Genomic DNA, 27,040 nt, shown 5'->3' with positions numbered 1-27,040 from the left:
GGCAGCTACAACTTCAAACTAGCAGTTATGATAATAAATACATCTTGTACTCTGGATCTTTTTGACAGTTGAGTACTGTTATTAATTCAGGTTAATTTGCTTGTTTCTCCATTTCTAAGGAGAACCCCTTTATATTGTCCCACAGTATTCAAAAAGCCCAGAAGTGGTTGCCATCCATTATGCAGAATAAGTCTCATGGAAATGAGCAACAAAGCTGTCGAAACCAGGACCCTTAATTTCCTACCAATACAATTTTTTTGTTATTTGGTGGGGTTTGTTTGGTTTTTGGTTGGCTTTTATTGTTAGGTTGGTTGGTTTTGTTATTTTGGTTTTTGTATTTTTGTGGGGTTTTTTGTGGGTGGGGGTTTGAGTTTGGTTGGTTGGTTGGTTGGTTTTTTGTTTGTTTTTTTTCCCTCCAAAAAAGATACAATTGGTATCAAAAGTATAGGGTTGCTAGGTATCATATATAAGGGAATATATATCTGATAATGAAGCTTTAATGAAGCTTGAGATGTCTGTGGAGTCCTTGAGGACTGTATACTTGCTCAGTGTGCAACTGAATATGTTGGGTTTTGCCAGAGAAGTCTCATGAAAATTCTAGGGATGTGGAAGCTGACAGGTAAACAGGCTTTCCAGGATGAAGTGCTGAAGAGCTCACAAAAAACAAGTTGGGGAATTTTACGAAGCATTGTGCAAAGCACAGAGATTTATATTACTCAGGCTCTTCAACTCTATTGACTCCTGAGGCTATGCATGTAATGAAGCACCTGCTGTGAAGAAATCTTGTGTCTAAATGTGTGAGCATGAAGCCTCTCTGTTTGCTTAAGCACTTTATTTCTCTCTCCTTTTTTTTTTTTTTTTTTTTTTTTTTTTTTTTTTTTTTTTTGACACCAATGCCTCTCTTTCAAAAGATGTCTTTTTCTGCTAGTAGTTTTCTTTGTTAGGTGAGATAGCTGCCTTCAAATCCTGAAAGGAATGCTGTCATGTGAGTGTCAAAAACATGAAGTTTGAGTTTCCATTATAGTGTGGCTGTCCTTTTGGATTTGGAGTGCCACAAATGTTCTGTTAAGAGTGTGGAAAAGCAGTAATTTCTTTTTATAGTTTTCTTGAGCATTTTAGCATCTGAAGTACAATGTAATAGTTCATTATCAATGCTGTTCTGTAACAGGTAGAGGGTAAACTGCATGATCTAGAAGAGCCAGTGTTGAACACTTTCTGGAAAGACTGATACAAAAGAGAAGACCAGAAGAACTTTACTAGAAATCTTAAATTTATTGGAGGATATAGGGAAATGTTTAAAAACACATGGCTATGTAGGCATTAGTGGAGTATGTACTTTGGACTACTGAATTAGGTAGGAATTGTATGGATGTCTGCAATCGTTTGTCTGAGACATTTTGTTTTCTCTAATCTTGCCAAAGTGTGGTAAGAAGGACTGGAAAATTATCACCTTATAAAATTTTGTGAAAGCTGGGGAAAAAATTTGTATTGATGGATTATTTCTCTCTGTCTAGTAAGAGTAGCTCTGTTTAAGCACATATTTTCTCACCTAAGTGGGGAGCTTGTAAACAGCTGTTACTGTGTTAGACTTGTGTTACCTTAAAGGATACCATTACCTTGTTTTGCAGGTAGGTCTATGCCTGCAAGCATCCTCCCTCCCCTGCCTTCTGGCATAGACTGGGTAGAATAGTAAAGGAGAGAACTTTGAGTTTTTAAATCTCTCATTTAAATGAAAGAAATTTTTGTTTTCAGCATGTGTGGGAATAAGCAGGTAATTGTCACAGATTATTCTCAATATGATTTTTAAAGACAGAAACTACTTAAATATCACCTTGGATGCCAGAAGCACTAGTTTGGTGGAAAGAAAAGCAGTCTTGTAAAATCATTCCCTCAGCTGGCCAAACAAAATATTTTTGAAGAAAGTTTTACAGAGGAATGATGCTGCTCCATCTCTTCCTAAATTGTATATGCGGAGCAAGAACGTTGCTGATAGGGCCGTGAAGCAGACATTAATAGCTGTAGAGATTTGTACATCTTGGTGACATTTCTTGGTGTTTTTTGATGCAGTCATTTTTGTTTGCTATTTTAGAACATTCTTCATATTTTCTAATGAAGATACTCTGGAGAAAACTTTTCTTTGCCAAAAGTTAATGGTAAAACTTGTAGAAGAAATTAATTCACTATATTACCTGTGGAATATATTACTATTTACTATATTCCCTGTAGAATTTGGATTTCTTCTCACGTTTTCTCTTCATCACTTCTATTCTGTTCTGTTCCCAAAACCTATTATTTTTTGATCAGAACTATTTTTTTCCTAGCTTAGTCTTGTAAATTACACTAATCTTATTTTGAAGTTACTTCCAGAATTACAAAGTATCCAGGTACTCACTATTCCACAGTCATTTATGGAGTAGAATTCACTTTCAGCTATTTTTGTAATCCTCAATTAAGCCACTTATGTCAGCAGAAACAAAAGACAACTGTTTAAAAAAAAAAAAAAAAAAGTAAAAAGGACTGGAAGCAGACATAGAAGTCTTCCAAATGTAACTATCAAATCAAGGTTATTATCAGAATGCCACAGTTGAGATCAGTTCTGCAGGAACATTTTATTGAAATCAAATTTTCCTTCCAAAAGTCCTTTTGGTTGGATGAGTGTGTGCATGTGAAGATGACAGGTTGTTAAAAGAAAGGGATATTAACACCTCAAAAAGCAGGACCTTAGCTGATATGATAACTTCAAATGGCCTGACTTTTCAGGAAGGATAGGGCAATTTTCTAATGTGTGTTCTATTTCAAGGGAGCACCAGCAACACATTTCTGTGAGTTTTAACCTGGTTCTGCCTCAATTCTGTCATTTTTAGACTTTAAGAAGACTGTATTGCTTGCCACAGGAAGCCAGGAGTATTTGCATTTTGCTGTTGCATTTATAAGACAAAAGGAATTCCTTCTTGAGAGAATCAAGTTCTGTGCAAAGTGGTTGTTAGTATATTTTACCAAACAGAGCAGTGCTCAGCAGGACCAGATAGCAGCACTGGTTTAGTACCTGAGACACCAGGAAAGAGGATAGAGGCTCTTTCCACTTCAAATGCCAGCACTGTTTGATGCTAGATTTTTCTTTGTCTTCTCTTAGAAGAAACTAGGTAGTGCAAAGTTGTACAAGGGGAATAGTCACTGTCAGTCAGCTTCCTGGTATTCCCAAGGTGTTTGTCTGACTTAGAAGCTTTGGATTCCTAACAATCTTCTAAATTAAAATCAGTTTATTCATTAAATTCCAAACACCATGATATTGTAACTCCTTTTCAATAATATGGTAGCAGTTCATTTAATTTCAGTGTGATTATTTTTACTTTTATGTTAATTTTGTTTTGGTCCCACAGCATGACATTATTTCTGTCTCCTAAAGTGCAATCCAATTTACATTGATATTATTTTAGCTCTAGGTATAATAACTCAATACTCTAAAGGAAGCCTCTGAATGCTTTGTCTTAATGCAGTCAAGTAAATTAAGCAAGGGAGCAGACTGCCTGTTTTTTGCTGTTTAATATGGGTGGTGGTGGGTCCATTCTCTTTCAAAAGTTTCATTCAAAATGTTTCCACATGCCAAATATTAAGGAGACAAAATGTAGGCTGTGACAAATTCATTGCTATTTTTTCAATATCATTTTTATTGCACAGATCTTTACAGCCAAAGAAATCGGCACATCTAGGTTTCTGTTAGAGAAACCAGTATATTCTGCAATGGGCATCAGGAACAGGTCAGCTGAGGACTTCTGGACAAGATTTTTCCTCCTTGTTTCTCTGGGCCATTGCACTATAGCGACTTGAGTTGTTGTGTCACTTCAACATTTTTACAAGAGAGACAATTTAATCCTGGGTGCAGCTACACTGAAATTACTCAGAGCTTGATGCCAAATCTGGTCTAGTATTTCCCCTTATCTTGCTGTATAAAGGCATGCTATTTCAGGAGGGTTCAGTAAAATGACATGTTCTGCATGTGAACACAGAAAATGGCTGGCTAGTTTACAGAAGTTGTGTAGGCTTCTTTCCTTTAGGAAAAAAAAAAAAACAAACCAGGACATCCTAGCAGTTTCTTTATTTTTAGAAACTATTCCAGAATTCAACTAGATGCTATTTTTAGTAGCAGTGTAACAGAGGATCCTTTCCAACCCAAACCATTCTATGACTCTAGGAACCTTGCAAGCAGAATGCATTGACTTGGTATTGGAGATAAGCAGCTGAGAGAACATTCCCTGCAGCTCCAGTAAAATAATGTAAAACTCTATCTCATTTATACAATAGTTATGTAAGTACCTTGCTATTGCTATTAGAAAAAAATCTAATCAAAGCAGACTGTAATAGCAAAGTGAAAGATTACATTATGAGAACTGGATGCAAACACCATGTAAAAATGATGGAAAGATGCTAAGAGCTGTCAAGGAGAATATATTGGAATGGGGTTGGCAGTCATTGATCGTACTAGAACCAAACTTTTTGGAAGCTGTGTGATTTGTCTGTTCTGTGAGGAAGTCTCTGGTAATAGCCCTCTTTATTGCTCCCATGTTTGTTGGGCTGAAACATAGCATAGGCGTATCTTGCTTTCCTAAAATCATGCAACATTTTCAGGGCACGCGTCATAAGTATGAAAAGGTAATACATAGAGGTGCAGATATAGAAGAACCTGAATCAAACAAACAATTAAAAGGTTTCAGCCCTTTTTATATCTGCTTATCAGAAGCTTATTGAAGCTGTCATTTAAGCTATAAATGAGGGAAAAACAATACTGACAAAATCAAGTGCTGAGTAGAGGGCATTTGCTCAATTCTTAGCAAGTTGGGCGGGTTGACTGAAGAAAAGCCACTTTCTTTATGGAGCTGTCTGTTCCAAACTGTTTCTTCAGCTTGTAGTTTATCAGTTTGTCCTGGCTATCCATGTAATGACAAAACTAAATCTCCAATGTTTGGTTGAAAGTTTTATGCTTTTCTCTATGCTCTGGGTCTTTTCAACAGTAATTCTTGCTAGTGGCACCTCCAGGAATGCTGGACTTCCATTTTATTTTAATGTGTATTTGAGTGTGTAATCCTAAAATATCTGCAGCTATTACAGCTATTGTGGCAGCTGATCACAGTGCAAGTACTTGAGATGATACTTCTGGGGTTGAATGCAAAGGATCTGCAGACAGAGGATCTTTTTGGCAATTGGGGCTTCATTTTTTGTTCTTTCTCCTTACTATACCAGCAATTTCTGAGGTGTTTTGTTGAGTAGATCTATTGTGCATAACTTGTTACATGCAAGGTTTCTCCTTGTGGAGATGAAAGACTTTGGGTAGGAAAGCAGAAGGGTTTTAATTTTCTGGGTGATTGGGAAGTTCAAATAAAAGTTCATTATGTACATGCTGGGGGGTTTTTTTGTTTTGTTTTTTTTTGGGTTTTTTTCTTGTGAATTTTTAAGTTGTTCACATATTCAAGATGTTGGGGCTATCTTAATTACTGAGCCAGTACTTGTAATTTTAGTCAGAAAGAGCTTCCATTGTCTATAGAGACTGGTGCAAGTCTGACTGTCTGACTAGAGCTCTAGTTAATGTGTGAAGGAAGATTAATGAGAAGAACTGGAAAGAGGGGTGTATCAAGTATGTTGAGTCATTTGCCACCGGCTCACTTTTGTTGTTTTGAGAGTCGGGCATTCTTGTGATTGCTTTCATATAAACTTGTTTCCTGTATGTTCCTAGGGTTCCTAGCTAATATACTCCTTCCTGATGAAATTGGTACTCATGAATCACAGATACTATAGCTGGAAATAGTTTAATTTCAGCAATAGGCAATCTGAGGACAAACTGGCTCTTCCAAATCTGCTTGGTCTCCCCAGAGTTGCGTGTGTGTACTGAGCTCATGTTCGCACCACTGCATGTGGTTGCTTTCATGTTCATGATTTCTTAGCATGGTAGAACCTGGGATTCCTCCTGAATCTTGCAGAGAAGAGCCAGAGGTATAACTTGCAGAAACTAAAGTAACACTGTGAGAAACCATTTGGGGACCACAGATTGCTTCCCCTTTTACTCAGTGTTACTCAGGGATTAGAGGAGAAGCTGAGAAGGAACTAATTCAGGTCAATCAACTCTGAAGAATGTACTGGAACCTCCCAGCATATGTAGAGGTTATTTCTTTGCCATGATAGCTTTAGTAACTCCTAAACATATCTTGACATTACTAGCCTACCTCTATGGGGAAAAATAACACTGCTGGCACTAGAGAAAAAAAAAAAGCACTCATGTTCAGTGATAAACAGCCATTTACTTTTGCTAAACACCCATTGCAGAGAGGCATAATATTTTGCAACAAATCTCTAAATATTGCTGTAATGTAGGAAAAACTATTACCCTGTTATATCCAGAGAAATATGAGTGTGTGGACTTCAGACTTTATTTCTCTGCCCTGTAACACTTTTGTAAGGAAAAGAGAAATTTAGTCTATGGCTATTAAAGTATAAAGCCCTTTGAGGTCACTTCTCCTTATGTCTGTTATATATCTGTAGTGACAGGAAAGTGTGAAGTGTCAGCTGGACATAACTCTTTGTGATTGTTGAGTTTTGCAAGTTTGTATGCATTTTAAATGTTCCCAAGGGCACATGCAGTTGAGGTAATGTTGTAATGTTGAGGTTTTCCGACTGACACTTTAGAAATTATTTTTCCCCTCTTATTTGATGCATTGATTTCTTTGAGGGGATAGGTGAAAGGAGAAAGTGGATAGAAAATTTGGAAGAATTTTGAAATGAGCTTTTGACAGTTTCTGATAATTGTTAAATTGAAAGGTAATTTATCATGATTAATGTCCTTCCTAGACTATACTTACAATGCCATTTAATCTGTTCCAATGGCTATTGTCCAGCTGATTCATATTCTGTGTTGGATTGTCTCAGTGTCATTGGACATGAAAGAAAGCATTAGTGAAAGGAAAGACTATTATCTGTATAATATTTTCAGGGTATTCCTTGTTATTGTCTTCCTTTCTTTCCAAGAAATTCCTGACTGGTTTTTGCATCTTAATACTCCCCATGATTAAACTTCACAGATAGCTAAATTGTAATAAATACGTATATTGCTCCCAAATATATCCATTTCCTAAGGGTTTATAATACAATTAAAGCCTCCCTGAAGCTTGCCAGTCTCTAGTCAGATGCTTTGCTACTTGGGTCTCTGCCACCTACGAATGAGAGAGGCTGCATAGTGGGGCTGTTCACTATATTCTGGCCAGCTGTGGTTCTGCTGCACATCCAGTGTGTTGTCCATATGGACACATGATATACTTCAAATAGAGGAGGAGTAGAAGAAGGGAATGGTAGAGAAACTCCAGGATCTGAACACTGGGAAAGCTGACTTCCTTTTTGCTGTGCATCTCCTTGCTGTGCCTTCCCACCCACATGTGTGTTGTTCCTTTGCTTCAGAGTGGTGGCTCACAGAAACTTTCTTTGTATTAATGAAAGCCAGATTGAACCTAGTCTTATGCTAGAGTTTCTCCCCAAATTCCAATGACAAAAAGTGCTAGACCTTTTCAGAGGGTTAGTTCTTCCCTTCATGAAACGAGGTGCTAAGTGAATATATGAGATACAGGCATATGAGGGGCTCTGGTCTAAAGCCAGAGAAGTGATTGCATAGCATCAGTGTCAACCTTGTAGGTAGAAATATTCATGTTTCCTTGCGCACATATAAACTCGGGGTATAACAAAGTAAATTTCTCCCATACCAGCTGTGGTCACATGCACGTATCTTGTCATGTTAATAAGGAGGCTGATAGTGTCAGGAGGGAAACTGAAACCTGTCTGCAAGCAAAGCTTTGGGAAGGTCGTTTAGGGATTTTGCTGCACATTCTTGAAATTTGACATTATAAGTTGTTCCTTGTATTTGGTTGGCATTGGAGAAAGTCCTCCATGCTTTCTGTTTCTGAGAGAACCTATCAAGTCAGGTGCGTTATGGAGAAATGGAAGTGTCCAGGCTTCCTCCTGCTGAGGGGTCCTAGGGACTGCAGTATCATGTTTAATAACTGGGACTGGAGAGGGCTTGAGCTGAGTCACTGCTGCGATGAGAGGCACCCAGAATGTGGGTGATATAGTACAATTTCCTGCTCAGGGGAGGCTTGGTCTCCTCCTTGTTACCCCATGGCATAGGGTCAGTAATTGGGCTGTGGTAACCATATCTACAGTGAATGCAGATGAGGAGCATAGGAAGCATTTCTGACCATTTTTTCAGTATGAATACCAAAGGAAACAAGACCAATTTGGTAAGAGCAAGCTGTCTTTCTCTAATGATGTTTATATGTAAAATCTCCTTGATTCTTCATGGATCATTTCTCTAAGGTAAGAGAATATATTGTAAACATCCATATCATTTTAACAATACATTCCAAAGGAATAACTTAGATAGAAAAGCTGCTCATCTTTAATTTCCTGGAGAAGATCACTGCATGTTGCACAGCAGAGCTGCTGTTCAGCTGAAGCCCATAGACCTGAAGTTAATCAGGTTCCTAGGTGAATTGGGGTTGGTGGTTTTGATGTCTGATGCTAGCAATATTTTTCTGCAGGTTGTCAGTAGATTAGCATATAAATAATGGTAATTGGAGACAATAGTCCATAGGCTTTGCCTGAAGTAGTTGATTTTATATGGAGTTTCTCTGAATAGAGGTTTTTCTCACAAGTATTCTGTATTTTTTTCAGCAGTAATATTGCTGAAAGCAACTGCCAAGTGCAACTAGATTAAATGTTTTCATTTGAACAATTTATCAGCTGAAAAGTGCAGATTTATGTTGACTGTGTGTATTTGTGAATTTAGTTTGAACTTGGCAAGTGTTTATGAAAAAGGAAATTGCAAACATAAAAATATTATGACGTTTCATTTAAAAATATTTTGACTTTTCATTTTTAACAATGTCTCAATGTTTATTTTATTCTAAATTATCTCTCTTCCAGCCAGTGAAAACAAAAACTTCTGCCTACCGGTGAAACAAAATGTTTTCTGGGAACATTTTAGGTTGGAAATGGATCTCTGGAGGTCTGCAGTCCAACTCACTGTTCAAAACAGGACTAGCTTTTAAAATTTTTTCTTATTTCTCTCTCTCTTTTTTTTTTTGGTCACTTCAGACCTCAGACCTCCTTCTATGACTGCAGCCTTTGAAAGGTGACTAAAGGTGTTATTGCATCAACAATGGCTGCTCCTTCAGTACACTTGGATGCAGCCCTTACTAGTCCTATGAATTTATATATATCAGAAACTTTAGAGGCCTGAGGGCAGACCTTGCCATTTAATACCACAGCAAAGAACACATTGACTGAGCACTTCAGCCTTTTTCAACTTTGAATTTCAAAAACTCTATGCATAATTGTTTGCGGTTTGTTTGGATTTTTCTGGGGGGGAATGCACTTTTCGGTCCAAAACCCAGGATCAGATTGTCATGGAGTGATTTTTTTTTCCTTCCTCTGTTTCCAGTTTGTTCAATGAAACAAAAAAGCCTGCTGTTCTTTGACTTCCTCAGATGCCAAATATAATGCATACTGTGGCAGCATCTCTGTGGTCCAATTCTTGCTTTGTACACGTGTGTTTCCAAATAGTATAAATATTCACCTTAGTGTCATAATCTGATATAGGTAATATTATATTCTGTCAGCTAGCATTATTCAGTAGATAATCAGATAGGCTTAGTGAAGAGGAAATTCACAGAAAAAGTGCATTTTCACATTCAATTTGCTTATATGCTGAAGGGATATTTCTTTATGTGTTGGTGAGAGAACAGATGTTTTGTGCATAATTTTTGATGATGTAGCTATTGCTTACTTGACTATAAAAGACTAAATTTGCTGATCCAGATGGTGGTCCTAGATTGGTGTTCTGATGAAGATAGACTTTTTATTGTTCTTTGCGTGAAACCATGTGCCTGCATTTGACACATCATTAAAAGTCTGCCTCACTATAAAACTAGAGGCTGTTTTGCTTTTTGATGCTTGCAATGTTGAGTGAAATATCAGAAATCCTTTAATTCCAACTTATCACAGTAGTTCTGCCACTTCTTTTATTCTTAACCTGCTTGAAATTACTACAATGATGGTAAGGAATATTAGATGAGGGCCAGTTGCCTGCAGACCTGTACAAATGGCTTGGTTTATAGGTGAAACTTAATTTATGTGATATTAGGTATGCTTGGCATTGTACAAATGTTCAACAGCTTTGGAACTGGACTTAGGAGTGAATGAAAGGTGACACTTCACTTTCTATTGGAGATGAAATATAGCAGCACTCTGTCATTTACTGAAACTTTGAATTTATGTACCTTTCTGTCTGATTTTCCAGAGTGATGTGCTTTATGGTTCCCAATCAGCACCTCTGAAAATCAAGCTTCGTGCAGACTGCATTTATTAAAACTGAACTGCTATCAATTTGAGGCACTCTTAGGTAGTCTTTACAGTGAAAAGGGGCCAGGGCTTAAGCTATTTCTTTCTCTTCTCCAGAGAGGGGGAGGGGAGGAGAGGGAGAGAGAGAGAGAGACAGACAGAGACAGAGACAGAGACAGAGACAGAGACAGAGACAGAGACAGAGACAGAGAAACCTGGTGCCTGCGTAGAGCAGATGGGAAGGGCAACCCCTGACTGCAGTGGCCCCGGTGTTACCACAGCAGCTGCCAAGTCAGGAGGGGGGTCCAGGGTGACAGTCATAATAGTGGTGAGGATGGAGAAGGTGAGCTGGAGCAGTGGTGTATGAAGAGGTCAAAAGACACAGGGTGGGAGCTCTTGCTTGTTTGGGCTTGGCTGTTGGTGTTTCAAGAGCAGCCAGGCAGGCTTGGTTTCATACTTGCTTCCTTTCACCTTTTGGCATGGGCTGGATGGATGGCAGGGGAGATGTCAGAATTATTGCTGTTGTCTAGACACTGAAGTGCTTTGTCAATAGTAAGGAAACCGGAGAAAGTCAGACTCCAGCTGTGAGAAGAACACACAGATCCGAAACACAGAGATTCATATTTTTCTAAGTGTTCTTCCATGTTAAAAGTTGCTTTAACCATTCAGTGATAAAAACCAGTGTTGACCAAGGAAAATATCTTGGCCCTCAGTTTCATAATATCTTCTCAGCCTCCTGGTTTGAAGTGCTGTACTTGATATATGATCACAAACCAATGAGAGAGGGTAGTTTAGGTACTAATATCTAGAGCATTCATTACCAATACAGATTAAAAAAAGAAAAAAGAAAACAAAAAAAAAACCCCAAATTGGCCCGTGGTCCTGGAGGGTATTACACAGTCTTTTATTTTAGAAGACCCTAGTGAGATAAGATTAATACAACACTTGCAGATGAAAGTATTTATATCTGTAAAACCTTGACACTTGAAGAATCAGTACTTTCAAGATTTGGGAGCAGGAACCTTCTGAAGTCTAATCCTTTTCCTGCAGCCATGGCTGGTTTTTTGAATAATCAGTGAAACACTTCTCCACATAATTAATATTCCCAGGGGTGTGATGAGCTAAATGATGGGATTTGTTATTCCTGACTGATTCAATGGGATTCCAAATCTCAATGAATTGGTAAGGTAGCTTATCCTTTTTCATTTATAAAAACAAAAAAACCCCAAAACATCACTCCCCTAACAAAAAAACCCTTCTTGAGAGGGGTGCTTATTGCTCTTGAAATCAAGAGAACTGTATAGAGCATGAGACTCTTGCCCTATATAATATTTTCAGTCATCTGTATCATGCCCCATGTTAGCACTGTGTCCTAGGAATTCATTTTCCTTAGCTGTTTGATACTTGGGACTTGATGATCTCACACTAATTGCTGTGATGTTTCTCTTGCACTAATTCTAGAATCTAAAGATCCACATTTTTAAGAGAATCTGTAAATATCCTGCTGCTGTGATAATTTTAAAATAACAGATTTCCTAATGTTATACACTGCATAAATTTTAGTGTTCTTATGGTCTTTGTTCAGTGTAGGATCTGAATGCTTTCTGAACACACAAGGATAAATTATAACAATGCTCTTGTGAACAACAGAAATAAGAGAGAAATACTGGTTTGCTCAGTATTCCAGCACACTAGCTATTCACTGGCTAGAAATCAAGATATCATAGGGAAAAATCCAAGGGCAGAGAGGTACACATAATGTACCCATTCCTGTAACAATCACTACCTTCACTAACAGACAACCAGAGAAGAAAATAAAGAGGCTGTGGAGGTTTTGTGTTGGTTTTTTTTTGTTGTTGTTGGTTTTTTTTTGTGTGTGTGTGTATGTGCCCTCTAAAGAGCAACACAGAATTCACATTTTCTCAGAGCAAAAGGATGTCTTTCTAGACTTGTGATAGAAAACAAAGTATGCTTGTCACTAAGCTCTCAACAGGAAATGAAACTGCTAGAGAGATGTTTGTGACCAGCTTATGCCATTAATCAAATTCTACTGTTTTTACAACTTAGCCAGAGGCCAGCATATACTATTGCTTGATAGTCAAACAACCTTATTGCTTAAATGTCTCTAGAACAGCTTGAACTCATATGTAATCCCAAGACAACTAGATTTTTTTTTTCTTTAGAAACTTTACAATTCTGTCTGCTACTATTACTATTTTATGTGTGGTGCATAAGAATTAATAACCCTCTTAACTAAGATGGCTTGTGAACGTGCATAGACAGTAATTGATCTCAAGAGCTGTAAAGTCACCACTTTCCTTCTTTGGGCTTAATTCATTATCTGTACTCACGTATTGCTATCAGAGTTCTGGTCTTTTTAAAGTAAGCATTAACTTCTCTATCTTGAGCAAGAAAATAAGATCCCCCAGGCACTAGTGGTACCCTTCCAGCAATAAGTCTACATTTTTTTACAAATGTCTATAATTTTTTACAATTAATTATATGATGTAACTCAATCTAATTTTAATGATACTCGAATTACCTGTGGATGCTGTATGATATGCTCAGGGTTTGTGTGAAGGTATACGTATGAAACTGACTCTGGAGACATGTTAGAGAAGAGGGGTGGCATACGTTTGCATAATAGACACTATCATTGGAAGTTCTGGGGGCAGAGGTGTGGATATGTTTAAAGCCACATGTGGTTAGCTTTATCAGTCCCTCCCCATCTTCTCCCAGGGCATTTTTTGCTTTACGTGCTCCTTAGCTGATGTGAAAGCTGTGACTTTAAAATATGAATTTCAGAGGAGTTCTCAGTATTTGCCTCAGATGTCATCTTTATCTGTAGATCCTCAGCTATCTTTCAGTCTGTAGTGTTGATCCCTCAGCTTCCAAGAAGCAGGTAATCCTTCCTTGATAGTTCTTTAAACTAAAGAAGGAGAGAAGGAGCCTCCTAGATGTAGGTCTATGTACTACTTGTTATCAGTCTCATCTGGGTTTCTCAGTATGGGTAAAAGTGACCAGAGTGTGCTACCAGTAGACTGGAAATTTGTGGTCTGTGACACATCTGAGAAGGATTTTCATCAGTGAATACAGATCTTGTTGCTATAACAGAGGTAGTTCTGTGCTAGCATGGTCCCAATTCTTCTGGGAATAATCAAAAGAACTGCTGAGAGGTTTTTGGAAATTGAAGTATTAAGTGGGATTAAACAGATTATTTGCAGTTAGACTTCTGAATAGCTTCTTGGGTTTTTCTTTGAGGGTACCTGGTTTTGACACTCATACATCTGATTTATGTTTTTTCCCTCTGAGGTAAGTAGTTTAAATCCTGCCCAGGCAGTGAGTAGTCAAATTATTTCATTGCCATAATACGTGATATGGTTCACTCCAGTTGCCTCAGCCTCATCTCCAGCATCTTTTTCTAACTATGATTATGATTAATCAATTTATTTTGTAGTATTTGTGGTGAGATTTGGAACTAAACAGGAAGAGAAAATCCAGTGTTGGTAGCACAGACCATCCGTGTTTCAAGAAAGATAGACTGGTGGCACTAGTGAAAAGCTATTTGGCTTTGATTCTTGCTCTATTATATCTACCCAGAAATAAACAGAAGAATTTAATAAGTAGCTTTGTCATGCTTGAGTCTTTGACTAGCAATGCACCACTGGAAAGCTAATAAAATATAAATCTGTCTTAAAATAGGATCTCTTTACCTATTTATTACTTTTGTGTTCTGCAGAAGCCTATGTATAATTATTGCTGTGATATCTCGTTTAAAATTTAGTCCTATGAGGTTTTTTGAGGTTTTACCTGTTTCTTGTGCAATAGACTCATTTTTTGCATGGCAAATACATCCATTAAGTGACTGTACCTGAAGTGAACAGGTGTTTGCTACTAAGTGAATGAATCTGAGTTGAAGTTCTAAAGTCATTCATTTATCACTGAGATGTAGTAATCTTCAAAGCAAAATATATCAGCAGGTGAAACTCTGGCAAGCAACACTGTGAATGCTCTAATTCTTTTGTACTTATATACAACTGTATAAGCAGGAGCTTTAGTGAATGTGGCTGTTTCCCTCTGGTGGCTGCTCTCTGGCGTCTCTGCAGCAGCAGCTGCTCCTCTGACTCCTTGCTGCCTTGTTCACACTACTAATTCTCTTGAGCTTTGCCCTCTGAAAATCTCGTGTCTGAGTATTTCCGTAGGCAAATTGTAGATGAGTCACAGCATTGCTGCTTCTGAGTTCTTTGTACCTACTCTGAAGCTTTTGTTGCCTTGATCTGCTTCGAACAGAAGTATATGGTGTTCTGGCTGATGTTCTGGGTGATGCAAAGTGTTTCATGTAACAGCCCTATCTAAAAACAAAGGTAGAGCCAGTCTGACCGAAATCACTTTGAAGTTAATTTAATTAAATTGTTGTAAATCTTAATTTTAAAAACATGAATATTTAATTATTTTTCTGCATATTTTTCCACATGTCCTTTTTTGACCTGCCTGCTGGTTGTGAATATAAAATAAAATCTTACTCCTTAAAAATGGAAATAGCTCTCTCAAAAAAATTTAAAACATGTATAATCATAAAAAATAACGATATTTTGAATAGATAATAAAAAGCTTCATTTTATTTTTAAATGCTGAAAACTTTTTAACTTGAAGTTCAAAGATTCTGAACATTTTCTAAGTCAGAATAGTTTTTTTCAGAAGAACTGAAACATCTTTTAGCTGAAATTGTAATCTCCTTTTTAAAGTCTTTTAGGAGGTATCAATTTCCTGTTAACTCAAATATTTTCATGGTGTCTGCTAAAAATATTCTGCTGCATAGCTACATATTAGTTTTGTAGTCCCTAAAAGTAGCAGCAGTGAAATTGAGGGAAAGATGGAAAAACCTCAATAGAAGCACAATTGTGACCTGTACTGTATATACAATCAGACTGTATCCTTTTTCGTTCTTTATCACAAATGCAATTCACATCAAGTAAAGGACACACAACATAATTTCTACACTGAGTCTTGTTGAAGAGACTTATAGACAAGCTGCAGTCGTGGTGAATGATGCCTGAATCCATGTTGAGCCAGTGTGTCTGTAAATCAAGAAACTATTGTTTTAAATAGTGGCTTTGATTTTCGTTTTTTGTGGGGGTTTTTTTGGTTTTTGTTTTTGGTCTTTTTTGTTTGCTGTGGTTCTGGTTTTTTTGTAAAGCCTTTTTAATCTTTATTTATTTATTTATTTATTTTTAGTGGATTCTATTAATTAGTTAAACCTGGCTTGACTTAATTTTTCAGTTTAATAGGGAAACCAAGGTATGTTTATGGCAGAAGTAGATAGGGTGGTCTTGCTACTTTTCCTTTATTTGCTGAGTTGATTCTGTGCAAGTGATTAGTTTGGCTGTGTGGGGGGGGGCTTATTTGCACTCATGAGGTTAACTGATTCTGTGGCTATTTAAAGGACTTTGTGTATGCACTTTCTGTTGTTGGATGAATGTAAATAATTAAACTTTGCTTCTGTCTAGACTGGTATAAATCATGTTCAACTTGATTGATTTTTCAATGAAGCCACTCTGTGCAGCTGTAAGCCTAACTTTTCTGAAAGCCCTGTTAAAAACTTGTGTAAGTGTATGCTGTGTTTTGTTTATCATGGGGGAGCACATGGAGATGATCCTGTTCCTTGAGGAAACAAAAAGGTTGGTGCAGGTAAGGTCCCTGGTGAAGGTGTTGACCATCTGTACGAAAGTGCAACTGCTCATTACCAGTTGCAGCCACAGTTTACTTAAAAAGAGGGATTCTAAAACCTGTATATGAGCAAAACAAGTGTGTATGTATGTGAATATGTGTTGATTTACTGGGCTATCTATATAAATGTCTGCAAGGTACTGAGTCTGGGGCTGCCAGTTGTTTCCTAGCAATTAACAATGCTCCTGGAGTTGGACAGTGGATTCTGGTCAAGCAAAATACACTTTTTCTATACTAGTGCTGCTTAAAAATACCCAACAAAATTTACACTAGTCATTTATATTCAAACAAGACTAAAAGATATCGAGGTTTTCAGAGCAGTTGTCAGCTCCATTTTTTTATCCTTGTTCATGTTTTGATATTCATCCTATTTTTGTAGGAACTCGCTACATATCAGGAAGCCATGTATTCATACATGTATGAAGTAATGAGAAATTGTATGGTGTATGAGTAATTGGCAGCATCTTTGTCCTTAAACCTATTTCTTCCTGTTCCCTGTACACACCCAACCTCCTACCCGTAGCCACCTCCCCTGACCCCTGCCTTGTTCAAACCTGCCTGTAGAAATTGTGGCTGAATATTTTTGGACCTAGATTATCTTCTGCCTGTCTTTTGAAATGACAGTATATGGAAAAGAGAATTCTGCTTCTCATATGTTAGCAGATACACAAAATATCTGCCATATTGCATTATTATGCATAATTACTTCATGTACATTACTAATATGCAGTTTGCATATGTAAGACAATTATCTTCCAAAGCACTGTTAATATGACCGGAGATACAAAACCGGAGGGGCACTGACTTTATAATCCCTTATTCTCTGAGACAATGTTAGGGCTACAGTGAAGAATCCATCTGTGGCTGTACTTGTCACATCTGAATATTCTTTAGGAAATAGTTGAATAATGTCTAAACAGAATGGATGTGTTTCTTGTAAGCTTTGAGAGAATCCATACTGCTTGTTGTTTTATTGATTCTCATGTTTCACAAATCTATGCTTACATGTTTTTCACAATGAACCACAACTTCTCTGGTTATTTTGTAGAAGTCACAGTAAATACAATTGATTCTTCTGCCTGCTTCATAACAACAACCCACAACCCACAAAAAAACCCAAACATAAAAACCCGAAGAAGCTTCCCCTCACTTCCTTGGGATGCTTTTGGCTTTCCTAAGGGATTTTTGGCCTGTGTAAAAAGGCACAGAAAAGAATCTTGCCACTGACCAAAGCTGAGATGGCAGCTGAGCATTTTAGTTAAAAAGAAAAAAAATCAGATACCCTTCAGTTGTTGCTGAGGGTCTTCTCTGAAAAGCATTAGTATATCACTCTAGAATTATTTATTGCTGTAATTATAATGATGAAAAGCCTTTTCCATTCTCATCAATCTGGCAGTGTCCTTTCTGGTTGTCTCTTCTGCCATTCTGTAGACTTGAATGTTTGACTTCTTCTGTAATGTTGGATAAGATGTGCAATAATGAAGATAGCCTGGTTTCCTGAAGGCCATTTTGTTCATATAAATGGATCAGATAATGACATCCTTCAGCAAGGGTGAAAACACATTTTTTGATCCACCTGTGAGGAACTGGGGAGAGGTTTAACCCTGTTTCTCCTTTGACTTTCATAGGAGGAAAATTTTATGAGCTGTTAACTACTGAGGGTGGGTAACAGCTGGTGTTTACAGAACTGCTCTTTTAACTGTATCCCTCTGACCATCTTTTCGTTCTAAATGAGTGAATTATTTGGGCCAGTGTCAAGCATGAACTACTTGCTTCTTTACACTTTGGCTTGTCTATTCTTGATACTTTTATAGGATCCATTTGGGCCAAGCTGTTAGTTGGCAACACTGCACCTTTGATGTAGGGATAATGATTGGGAAATTATCCCTCAGAAGATTTGATGGAGTTGTTCCATGTTTGAAATCATATGCTAGTTGGTTCTTATGAGCAATGTGCACACAAGTTTTAAGTAGGTATCAAAGGATTCATGACAGCATGAAGAGGAGTTGCTAGAGATGAATCAAGTGATATTTGCTCAAGAAGCCTGAACTGCAGCTTGACTATGTCCAGAATATGGGAATCCCTGAGAAAGATCTTTTTGCTTCTGATTAAGGAGCAGTTGCCACTACAGAGCACCAAAGGAATCCATACTGCTCTGCCTTGAGCTTGAAAATGAGAGATAGTGATCCGTTCTGTATGATATACTGTTCTGTAGAGGACATTAGGAAGGGGCATGGGATGACCAAGAAGGCCAGAGGCACCAACAGGGACCGGGCTCTGGCAGCTTAATTATTAAGTTATTGCTATGGTTTAAACTATCTTGTTCTTCATGCTGTTGTTGTCTTTTACTTTTCTCACTCCTAAAAATGAAATCAATTTCAAAAATTATCTAATGCCCAACTGCCATCTCATCAGAAGTGTTACAAACAGAGTATTTATAGGCATCCAGGTCATAACATTGTTGAAGAGTCCCTTTGCCTTCTTACCTGGGAAGTGGCTGTGTGCAACTATAGTAACTGTTGCAGTATGTTTTGATGTGGGCAATAATTTTGCTGGCCATCCAGAGGCATCGTTTTGTGATATGTGCTGTGAGGTAAAATGTACTCACTCATTGTAAATCTAGCATAGCTTCCTTGGACTCTATTTAATAGAGTTTTGCTTGATTCCAAAGAATTTAAGCTTTCTGGCTGTGATTTAGCTGCCTTGTGCATCGGGATTTACATGTGTGGTACAGTGTGACTTTGGCACCTGAGTGAGGAACTGCAGAGGTTACAGGATTCTCCTGTTAAGAAGATACTCTCTGGAACAGCAGTAACTGGCTTCCCATCCTTTAAAACCAAGAATGACTCTTATTCTTCAGATGCTAAACTTCTTTCCTATTAACACAAACTGGATGACCTTTTAATCACAATAGCAGAATATTAACTTTGGATTGGTTTTCCTCCCATAGGATTTCCCTACCCGTTATATCCTAGCTGAATGAGAAACCACCTTTTTTGCCCATGTTCCCTCTCATTAAGAATTAGTTACAGTAATGTTGCAAATTAGGCAGAATACCTACTGTGGACTGTGTGAAGTCCCTGAATACTTTTCCTACATCTTCCTTCAATTCTGTCTTGCTATGGAATATGTTACTCTTACTTACTAGTTTCCACACAGACAAGAGTGGGTGCATCTCCCCATGCAGTTTTGCTTGAAGACATATACAACAGTTGTGTAGAAGACATATACAACTGTGTGATGTAACCAGACTCATTGAAACAAATGTTATTCATAGGCTATCTGAACAAAAAGATTGATTTGCTTGTGTTGCACATAGATAATCTGCAAATATGTCATCAGTTTTACCATGTGCAGTAAGCTGTAACAGTGCCTCTTGTCACTGTCCCATCTCTTTTAATATGTTCAGTGTGTCTTGCTTTTTCTATCTTGGGTTCCCCTTTTTACCAGTTTGGGCAATGACTCAGACCTGATGCAGAACAAGTTCTGCTGTCCTTATTCTGCATTTCTCCAGTATGCCTGTGTCAAAAACCACTCTGGTACTGTACTGAAGTGAGCACAGATGCCTTTAATTTAGGACACACTATTAGTCAATTGCACTTAGCATTTTACATGAGTGAGGTGTTCCAGTCCTGTAATCTGAACAATTAATGTTTAAAGTAATTACCTGACAATTGTGATGGGTGAGCAGCAAAAGTGGGCAAATATGGGTAGCACTGCTGCTATTTTCTCTGGAGCATTGTTTGCAAGGACAACTGAGTTTTTCTCTTTTGGAGAAGAAAGGGCTCCTCTTGCCCTTTTAACCTGTAATTCAAGGGGCAAAGTAAGCACCTTGTAGCCAGGCTACTATGCAAGAAAGAACCTTGAGGCAATCAGTCAGGTTAGTAAGTGGTTGTCTTTCTGTGGTTTTATTTTTTTTATTTTGTAATGGTCATGTTTTGGGGGGTGGGATTTGAGCTTTTGTGGGTTGGTTATGTTGTGTTGTAGGGTTTTTGAGACTGGAAGACTGAAAACAGCCTGGTGTTGAATACCTAAGTGTTGAGAGACTAGTGTGATTAACTTTGAAAATAATCCCAAACACTTGGGGCTGTTGTAAATCTTAATTGTTAGAAGAGCTCTAAGGGTTCCGCTCTAGAGACATTTCTGTCACCAGCTTGTTTTTCTAATACTGCAATGCATTGTACAATGTGACATTTGGAAATGAATACCATAGCACAAGAGAGATTTTTACCCCTGTTTTAAATGCATGTGACCCCTGGGCCCTGCGGAGGAAGGCACTTCAGTGAGTGGAAGAGTTTGAGACCCTGACTTCCATCTGAGCTGAGAAGGTGTAGGTGTGAGAGCTGATTACAGGTCATAATACACCTACACAGTCTACTAGTCTGTATCACACCAGGTTGATTTTGGTGATATTTCCCATTGACCAAATACTAAACTAACTGGGGGGTCTGGCTTTAACTATTGTACCTATCACCATCCCCAGGCAAGGGACCTGAAACCCTTTATGCTGGGCAGAAACTCAACGACAACGAATGGCACACTGTGCGGGTGGTACGGCGAGGAAAGAGCCTCAAGCTTATGGTGGATGATGATGTTGCTGAGGGTAAGTGTGACATTTAAGTATTTTTTGTCATTGTCTTTGAATCTTTGTTCCCAGACTCTTCTTTGTCATTACACCCCATATTACTGTAATTGTGTGTGGTTTTCTATTTTTATTTTTTCCCCTTCCTTTTCCTTCTTGGATATTGACTGTTGCTTTGTTAAAAACTAATATTCAGTTCTGAGAGACAAACTGCTCTTAGCTAGCACCAGAAACTTCTGTGGCAGCTGTGACAACATGAGATGTGGGATTAAGGGGGAAAACGAGCTTGCACATACCCAAGGTTGCAGAGGTGCTCAGCTGCACTCTCTCTTGTGCCAGACTGGGTTTGGGATACGCTGTGAGTATTCCTCATTCCTGAGCTGCAAATGTGGTGGTTTCCAACACTGTGGAATCAAAGTCAAGGCTCTCTAAACCTTTCCTTTGGACAAACTTTTCCCTGATGGTAAACCTGCATTTGACAGGGATGATAGATAATATGGATTTCTGTTTGTTTTTTGTTTGTTTGTTTGTTTGCTTTGTTTGGTTTTTTTATTCTTTGGTTGGTTGGTTTGGTTTCAGGTTTTTTTTCCAAGTTCCTGTGCTCATGGCTGAGAACCATCCAGAAGACCGTAGCATATAAATTGTGTCAGTCTTTCCCCCCCATACTGTGCTCCTACCATTTCTGCATTTACTGATAGTTTTTTCAGCTCCTGATTCTTTCTGTAGAAAAATGTAGTCGAAGGAGGGGAGAAAAGATCAATCACTCAGGAAAGCTGGTATCTCCCAAACTAGGAGATTTGCATTGAAATGATCAAGGTACTTTAGGTTGAGCTTTTTTTCATTAAAAAAAAAAATTAGAGGTTATACTTTTCTGGTTCATTTCCTCACAGCCTCAACAGCCAGAAACTTATTTGATTTTTTTTTTGGTCTCTTTTTAAATTTCTTTTTTTTTTTTTTTTTTTTTTTTTGAAAGTCAAGAATTATCATAGTGGATAGCTGAGGAGCTGATTTTTTGAGGAAAATGCCAGCACTCTTAAGGTTGATAATAGAGTGAGAGAGAATGGTAGCACTGCATGCAACACTGACATAAGTATATTTGTTTAGTTGTGACCCATGCTGTTTTGCCAAATCCTTTCTTTCTTCTAAGTAGCTTCTACTCAGAAGGCAGCTAGGAGGAACAGCTGCCATGGGCAGTGCCAGAATGCTGTAACCTATCTCTGCAAAAAGTTCTTTTCTGCTGTATGAATGCAATTATCTTTAAGTAATGTGGTAATTAGATTTTTTGGAAAGCCATGAGTTAGGATTTTGAAATTTGCCCAAAGAAGTGAGTTTGCATGAAAACGACTTGCTAGACATTTTCCCTCTGAAGTGTATGCTGTGATACATAGGCTGAGAATTTGCAAGAGAGAATCAGAAGCATATGAAAGAAGAATCTTTCTCTCTCCTTAGGGTTTCTGGAGGCTTAGTCAACATTAGCTTGTAGGAAAAAGGAAATTTCATTTAAGAGGGAACTTCCTGCATTAGTGAAACATGCTGGTAAAAATTTAATCCGTTTACATGTGCATTTAAGAATTCTTCTAGAGATGCTTTTTTAAGCAAGCACCATCAGATGGCACTCTTTGCTTTACCAACTCAGTCCTCAAATGCCATCTTTTTTTTTTTTTTGAAGTCTGTTTTTCATGAAACTGAGTTTATAAATACTAATGATAAAATCCTATACTAAAATAGGATGTGCATATGTACGTTTATATGAACTGCATAATTAAAGATGCATTATAGATAAAAATATCTCTTGAAAGAGTGCCATCATAGCATAAATTGGAAAAGCCAAAGTTAAGAATTTTCTGTGCAGTCTGCATCCCGTTTCCTTGGTCAGATGCTACAGCCTTCAACAATGTGGTCACATAGATTTTTCCACAGGATTCTGGCTGTCTTCAGGCATAGATCAGAAGTCTAAATTGGGCCCCCAGTAAAAAGAAAAAGCCTCTTTGATTGATGCCTTCTTTCTTATTGCTAATTTGGCACAATTCTTGCCATCTAAATTTTACCCTAAGTGTATATCTGTTGTTTCTCGCCCCCCTCTTTTTTTTTTCTCTCCTTTTGTGTTTTGCATGCTACTCATCAATATGTTTATACATCTGTAACTCGATTTATTTCCATGTCTATATTATATGAAGTGAGTAGGTGTCTTTTTCCCATTTTACAGGTTTGGAAACAAGGCACTAGATTAAAAATTAGATGTATTTGGTACCAGTTTGGCATAATTTTTCTGTTATTTGCATGCACAGATTTACAGCATGTCTGTAAATTAGCTCAGCCCTGCTAGTTGGAGAATTAGGTTCTGACAATTAATGACCACCTGTGAAAAATTTGTATATAAGTGACTGACTTGGCTTCCTGCAGGACAGCTAAGGGAGAAAAGGAATCTAGTTCTTCTGGATAGCATTTTGCTTCTTAATCACAAAACCTTCCTCCCACATTCCCCCACCTCAGAATGTCAGTGACAAAGGAGACATAAATGTAGCAGTCACATTCCGCCCCACAACAGCTTGCTAGCACCAAAATACTGCAGTGGGGACTGGATTTTTTTCTGTCTGCTACCACTTGAACTAAAGAGCTGCTGATTGCTGTAGTAGTTACAAAACTGCAGGTTAGACTGACAGCTAAGAAGATCAGAAAATAATGATTTCACTCCATGATTTCTTAAGAAAATGCATCTCTGTCCTGATTCTAGTCTTGTATTGACTTATACTTTTCAGCTTTTCATTGAAATACTCCTAACTTTCTGCACTACTACTGCTATCACTGTCCTATTTCTCTCAACACAGTCCCACAGTCCCCACAGTTTCTCATTTTTTAGCTTTTCTAAAATTCTAAGTTCACCTCTTCCAGCCTCCATCAGTCTATTTCTGTTGCCTCCTATACTTGGGTTCCAGATCTCAGTGTAATTCAGATTTCACAGGCAAGGCATTTCTTTCCCTCTCTGGCTCTAAGTACTTTGCATTTATCTAAGAGTGGGAGAGCTAAGGAGAGGAGTTTTATTCTTCTTGGTTCCCAACAGCTCTAGCTCTACACTTTCTTTTTCTAATCTCATGAAGTAAAGAAGTAGCTTGTTGTCTGGGGGGTTTAAAGTAATTTTAAAAATTTTGTTTTATTTTAAAGAAAATGCTATTCTTCAAGTTTGGAAAAATCATAAGCTTTCATTTGTTAACACTAAAACTGAAACAGCCCCAGATGATCACAGCTGGATGTGAGATGGTTTGTCTAAACAAACTTGCCTATATACAGATTCAGTTTCCATGAAATAGCAGTTTTCAAACTAAAATACTACTACTGTTAAATAATTATTTCAGGATTTAAAAACGTTGACATTGGTCCTGACACTGACACTTGAGTTTCTACAGGCAGAAATATGCAACTTTCTTCAGCAGCTTGTAAGTTTGTTCAGCCAGTGTTTGGGTTGAAGCTTTCTATGTCAATGTTTTTTCCATAATTGTCTTTAAATTTAAATCCACCTCTAAAATTAGGAAGATGTGAAAAAATAAATTTGCATAATACTTTCTTTTTGTATTTGTAACAGATACTTGAAAACATTTTTTTCTAGTAAAAACCGTGCCTATTTGCTTTCTTTGCAAAAACTTGGTCACATTTTACAAAGTATAAACTGAGGAAATACACTTTGTACATGATCATGAGAGGTGAGTTAGGAATATTTTAATGTTCCAAGAGAATGTAAGAAAGGAAGAGACCAGAGATTCACTTAATCTGACTCTTTAGATACCACAACCCAAGATCCAAAGGTCTTAAAAGTGTTTTCAGCTTTCATTCAATCTCCAACAGAAAAAAATATGTTGCAAATACTAGGAAAAGTCTTGAAGAGCCTGTCTATACATTTTTTTTTTTTATCATTTAATATCTGGGAATTGCTTAGCTGAGGAATGCTAGATTTCAGGCGATAGCACAGAAGATGAGACTGTTTCTAAGTTTCAGTTGATATGACCTGGGGGAATTAAAGAGTTTGTCCTGACTTCACTATGGTAATTGGTGTGACTCCCAGGTAAAACCCAAATGACTCAGAAATACCTCTTGCAGTAACTGGTCAAGCATTGTGTATATGTGCTAACTGAGCTGCAGATGCAATCTGGAAGGATAGTATTGCTAAACTTTGTTTATAGAAAACTGGGAATATTTATTTGGGTGTCAATTTTTCACAAAACTGCTATGAATTTAAAAATTTTTGACCCTTCTGCTCTTTTAAACTTGATCGAATTTGACCAGCATGTTAAAATGTTTTTGGAGGCAGAGGAACTGACCGGCAGCTAAAGTGTTTCCTCTGGAAACACTTTTAAAACAAAGGACTTTATCTATGCAGTAATTGTATTAGCAACATGCTAGAAGAGGATCATGCAAAAGTAGGTAAAATTGAGAGTAAATATGTCTGTGTCTGTATGCTGTTTGATGTCTAATTTTGTATTTGCTACTGTTAGTTTTCTAGAGGAGATTTGCTTCCCTGTTTACATTAAAAAAAGATGATACAGCAAATGGGTTGCCAGAGATCTTTGTAAAAAGGAGGTGCTTATTTTTACAATCTTCTTTGAAAAATCTTTGGTGAGTGCAACATAGCATGGTAAAAAAGAGGAAAGGGACCTCTATATAAGGCATATGAATACAGCCAAAATGTGCTGACATCTCTACCTTACAGTGTCTGTGGAAAGCTGGATAAGTCACTTCAAAGTCAGATTGTTCATAGTTGAATGCTAATTGCATGTGCCTTTTGGGAGGTACTTTTTGGGGATTGTGAATCTGTGATGGGGTGACCCTGACTAGATATCAGGTGCCCACAAAAGCTGTTCTACCACTCCACTCCTCAGCTGAACAGGGCAGAGAAAATAGAACAAAAGGCTTGTGGGTCGAGATAAGAACAGGGAGATCACTCAGCAATTACCATCATGGCAAAACAGACGCAACTTGAGGAAAAATTATTTTATTACTAATCAGATCAGACTGAGACAATGGGAAATAAAATAACTTAAAAACACCTTCCTCCCAACCTTCCCTTCTTCCTGGGTTCAACTTTACTCCCAATTTTCTCTACTTTGTTCCCCTCTTTGGTGGCACAGGGGGATGAGGAATGGGGGCTGTGATCCGTTCATCACATGTTGTTTCTGCCGCTCCTCCCACCTCAGGAGGAAGAGTCCTCACACTCTTCCCCTGCTCTAGCATGGGGCCCCTCCCATGGGAAACAGACCTCCACAACCTTTTCCAATTTGAGTCCTTCCCATGGGATGAAGTTCTTCATGAACTGCTCCATTGTGGGTCCCTCCTGCAGTCTGCATGCAGTCTTTTCAGGAACAATCTGCTCCAGGAGGGGATCACAAGTCCTGCTGGAAAACCTGCTCCAGCATGGGCGTCTCTTTCTGCAGGTCCTGCCAGAAGCCTGTTCCATTGTGGGCTGCCCACTGGGTCATGGCCTCCTTCAGCATCCACCTGCTCTGGCATGGGGTAGTCCAAGGGCTGCAGTAACTTCCAAGGGCTGCAGAGGGACAGATGTCTGCCTCACCGTGACCTTCACCACAGGCTGGAGGGGAATCTCTGCTCTGCCGCCTGGAGCATCTCCTGCCTCTTAGAGTCTGACCTTGGTGTCTACAGAGTTGTTTCTCTCACTCCTCTCTCCAGCTGCACATGTTTTTGGTTTTTTTTTTTTTTCTTCTCAAATATGTTATCCCATGTCTACAATGGGCTCAGCCTTAGGTAGTGGTGGGTGCATCTTAGAGCTGTCTGGCATTGGCTTTATCAGACAGAGATGCTTCTAGAAGCTTCTCACAGAAGCCACCACTGTAGCTGCCCCCCACCCCCTGGTTCTAAAACCTTGCCATGCAGACCCAATACAGGGTCTTATTTCTAGAAGTTCTGAGCCTCAAAACTAATGAGTACTCCAAAGTTGTTACATATTACACTAAGCTGGATTCCAAATATTTCCTTTTTGAGATCTAAAGCTATTTATGTGTTGAAGTCTCTGTTTCTCAGCCTTATGTATATAAAATTGAAAGCAATGTTCCATAATTTTGCAGCAGCAGTAGAAGATGAGGTGAATATTTGAGGATAATTTGCACATTAGGATGCTGAAATTGTGGGTTTACTGTGGCTGAATGCCAGACACCCACTCAGCTGCTCTCTTCCTTCCTCTCCTCAGTAGGTTAGGGGAGAAAATAGGATGAGAAGGGTCATGGTTCCAGATAAAGATAGAGAAATCAGTTACCAATTACTGTTATGGACAAAGCAGACTTCATTTGGGGAAAATTAATTTGTTTTATTGTGCATTAAATATAGAGTTGGATGGCGAGAAACAAAGACAAA

At 38.1% G+C, this 27,040-nt stretch overlaps 1 protein-coding gene across 12 annotated transcripts in view; it reads left to right on the top strand.

Moving 5' to 3' along the window:
* The window catches only part of NRXN3 (neurexin 3), a 942,831-nt gene that overhangs the window by 375,182 nt on the left and 540,609 nt on the right, over positions 1-27,040 (top strand). For all 12 annotated transcript variants that reach the window (XR_011726274.1, XM_071745869.1, XM_071745857.1 and 9 more), the window contains one exon: positions 20,585-20,704. Coding sequence is in view for 11 of the 12 variants with exons in the window: in XM_071745869.1 (XP_071601970.1) it covers positions 20,585-20,704 (120 nt within the window). In the remaining variant the exon portion in view is untranslated. The remainder of the gene's footprint in view (positions 1-20,584; positions 20,705-27,040) is intronic.

Source organism: Heliangelus exortis, chromosome 5 (assembly GCF_036169615.1).
Source record: "Heliangelus exortis chromosome 5, bHelExo1.hap1, whole genome shotgun sequence".
NCBI classification, from domain to species: Eukaryota; Metazoa; Chordata; class Aves; order Apodiformes; family Trochilidae; genus Heliangelus; species Heliangelus exortis.
This window is presented reverse-complemented; position numbering and strand designations above follow the sequence as displayed.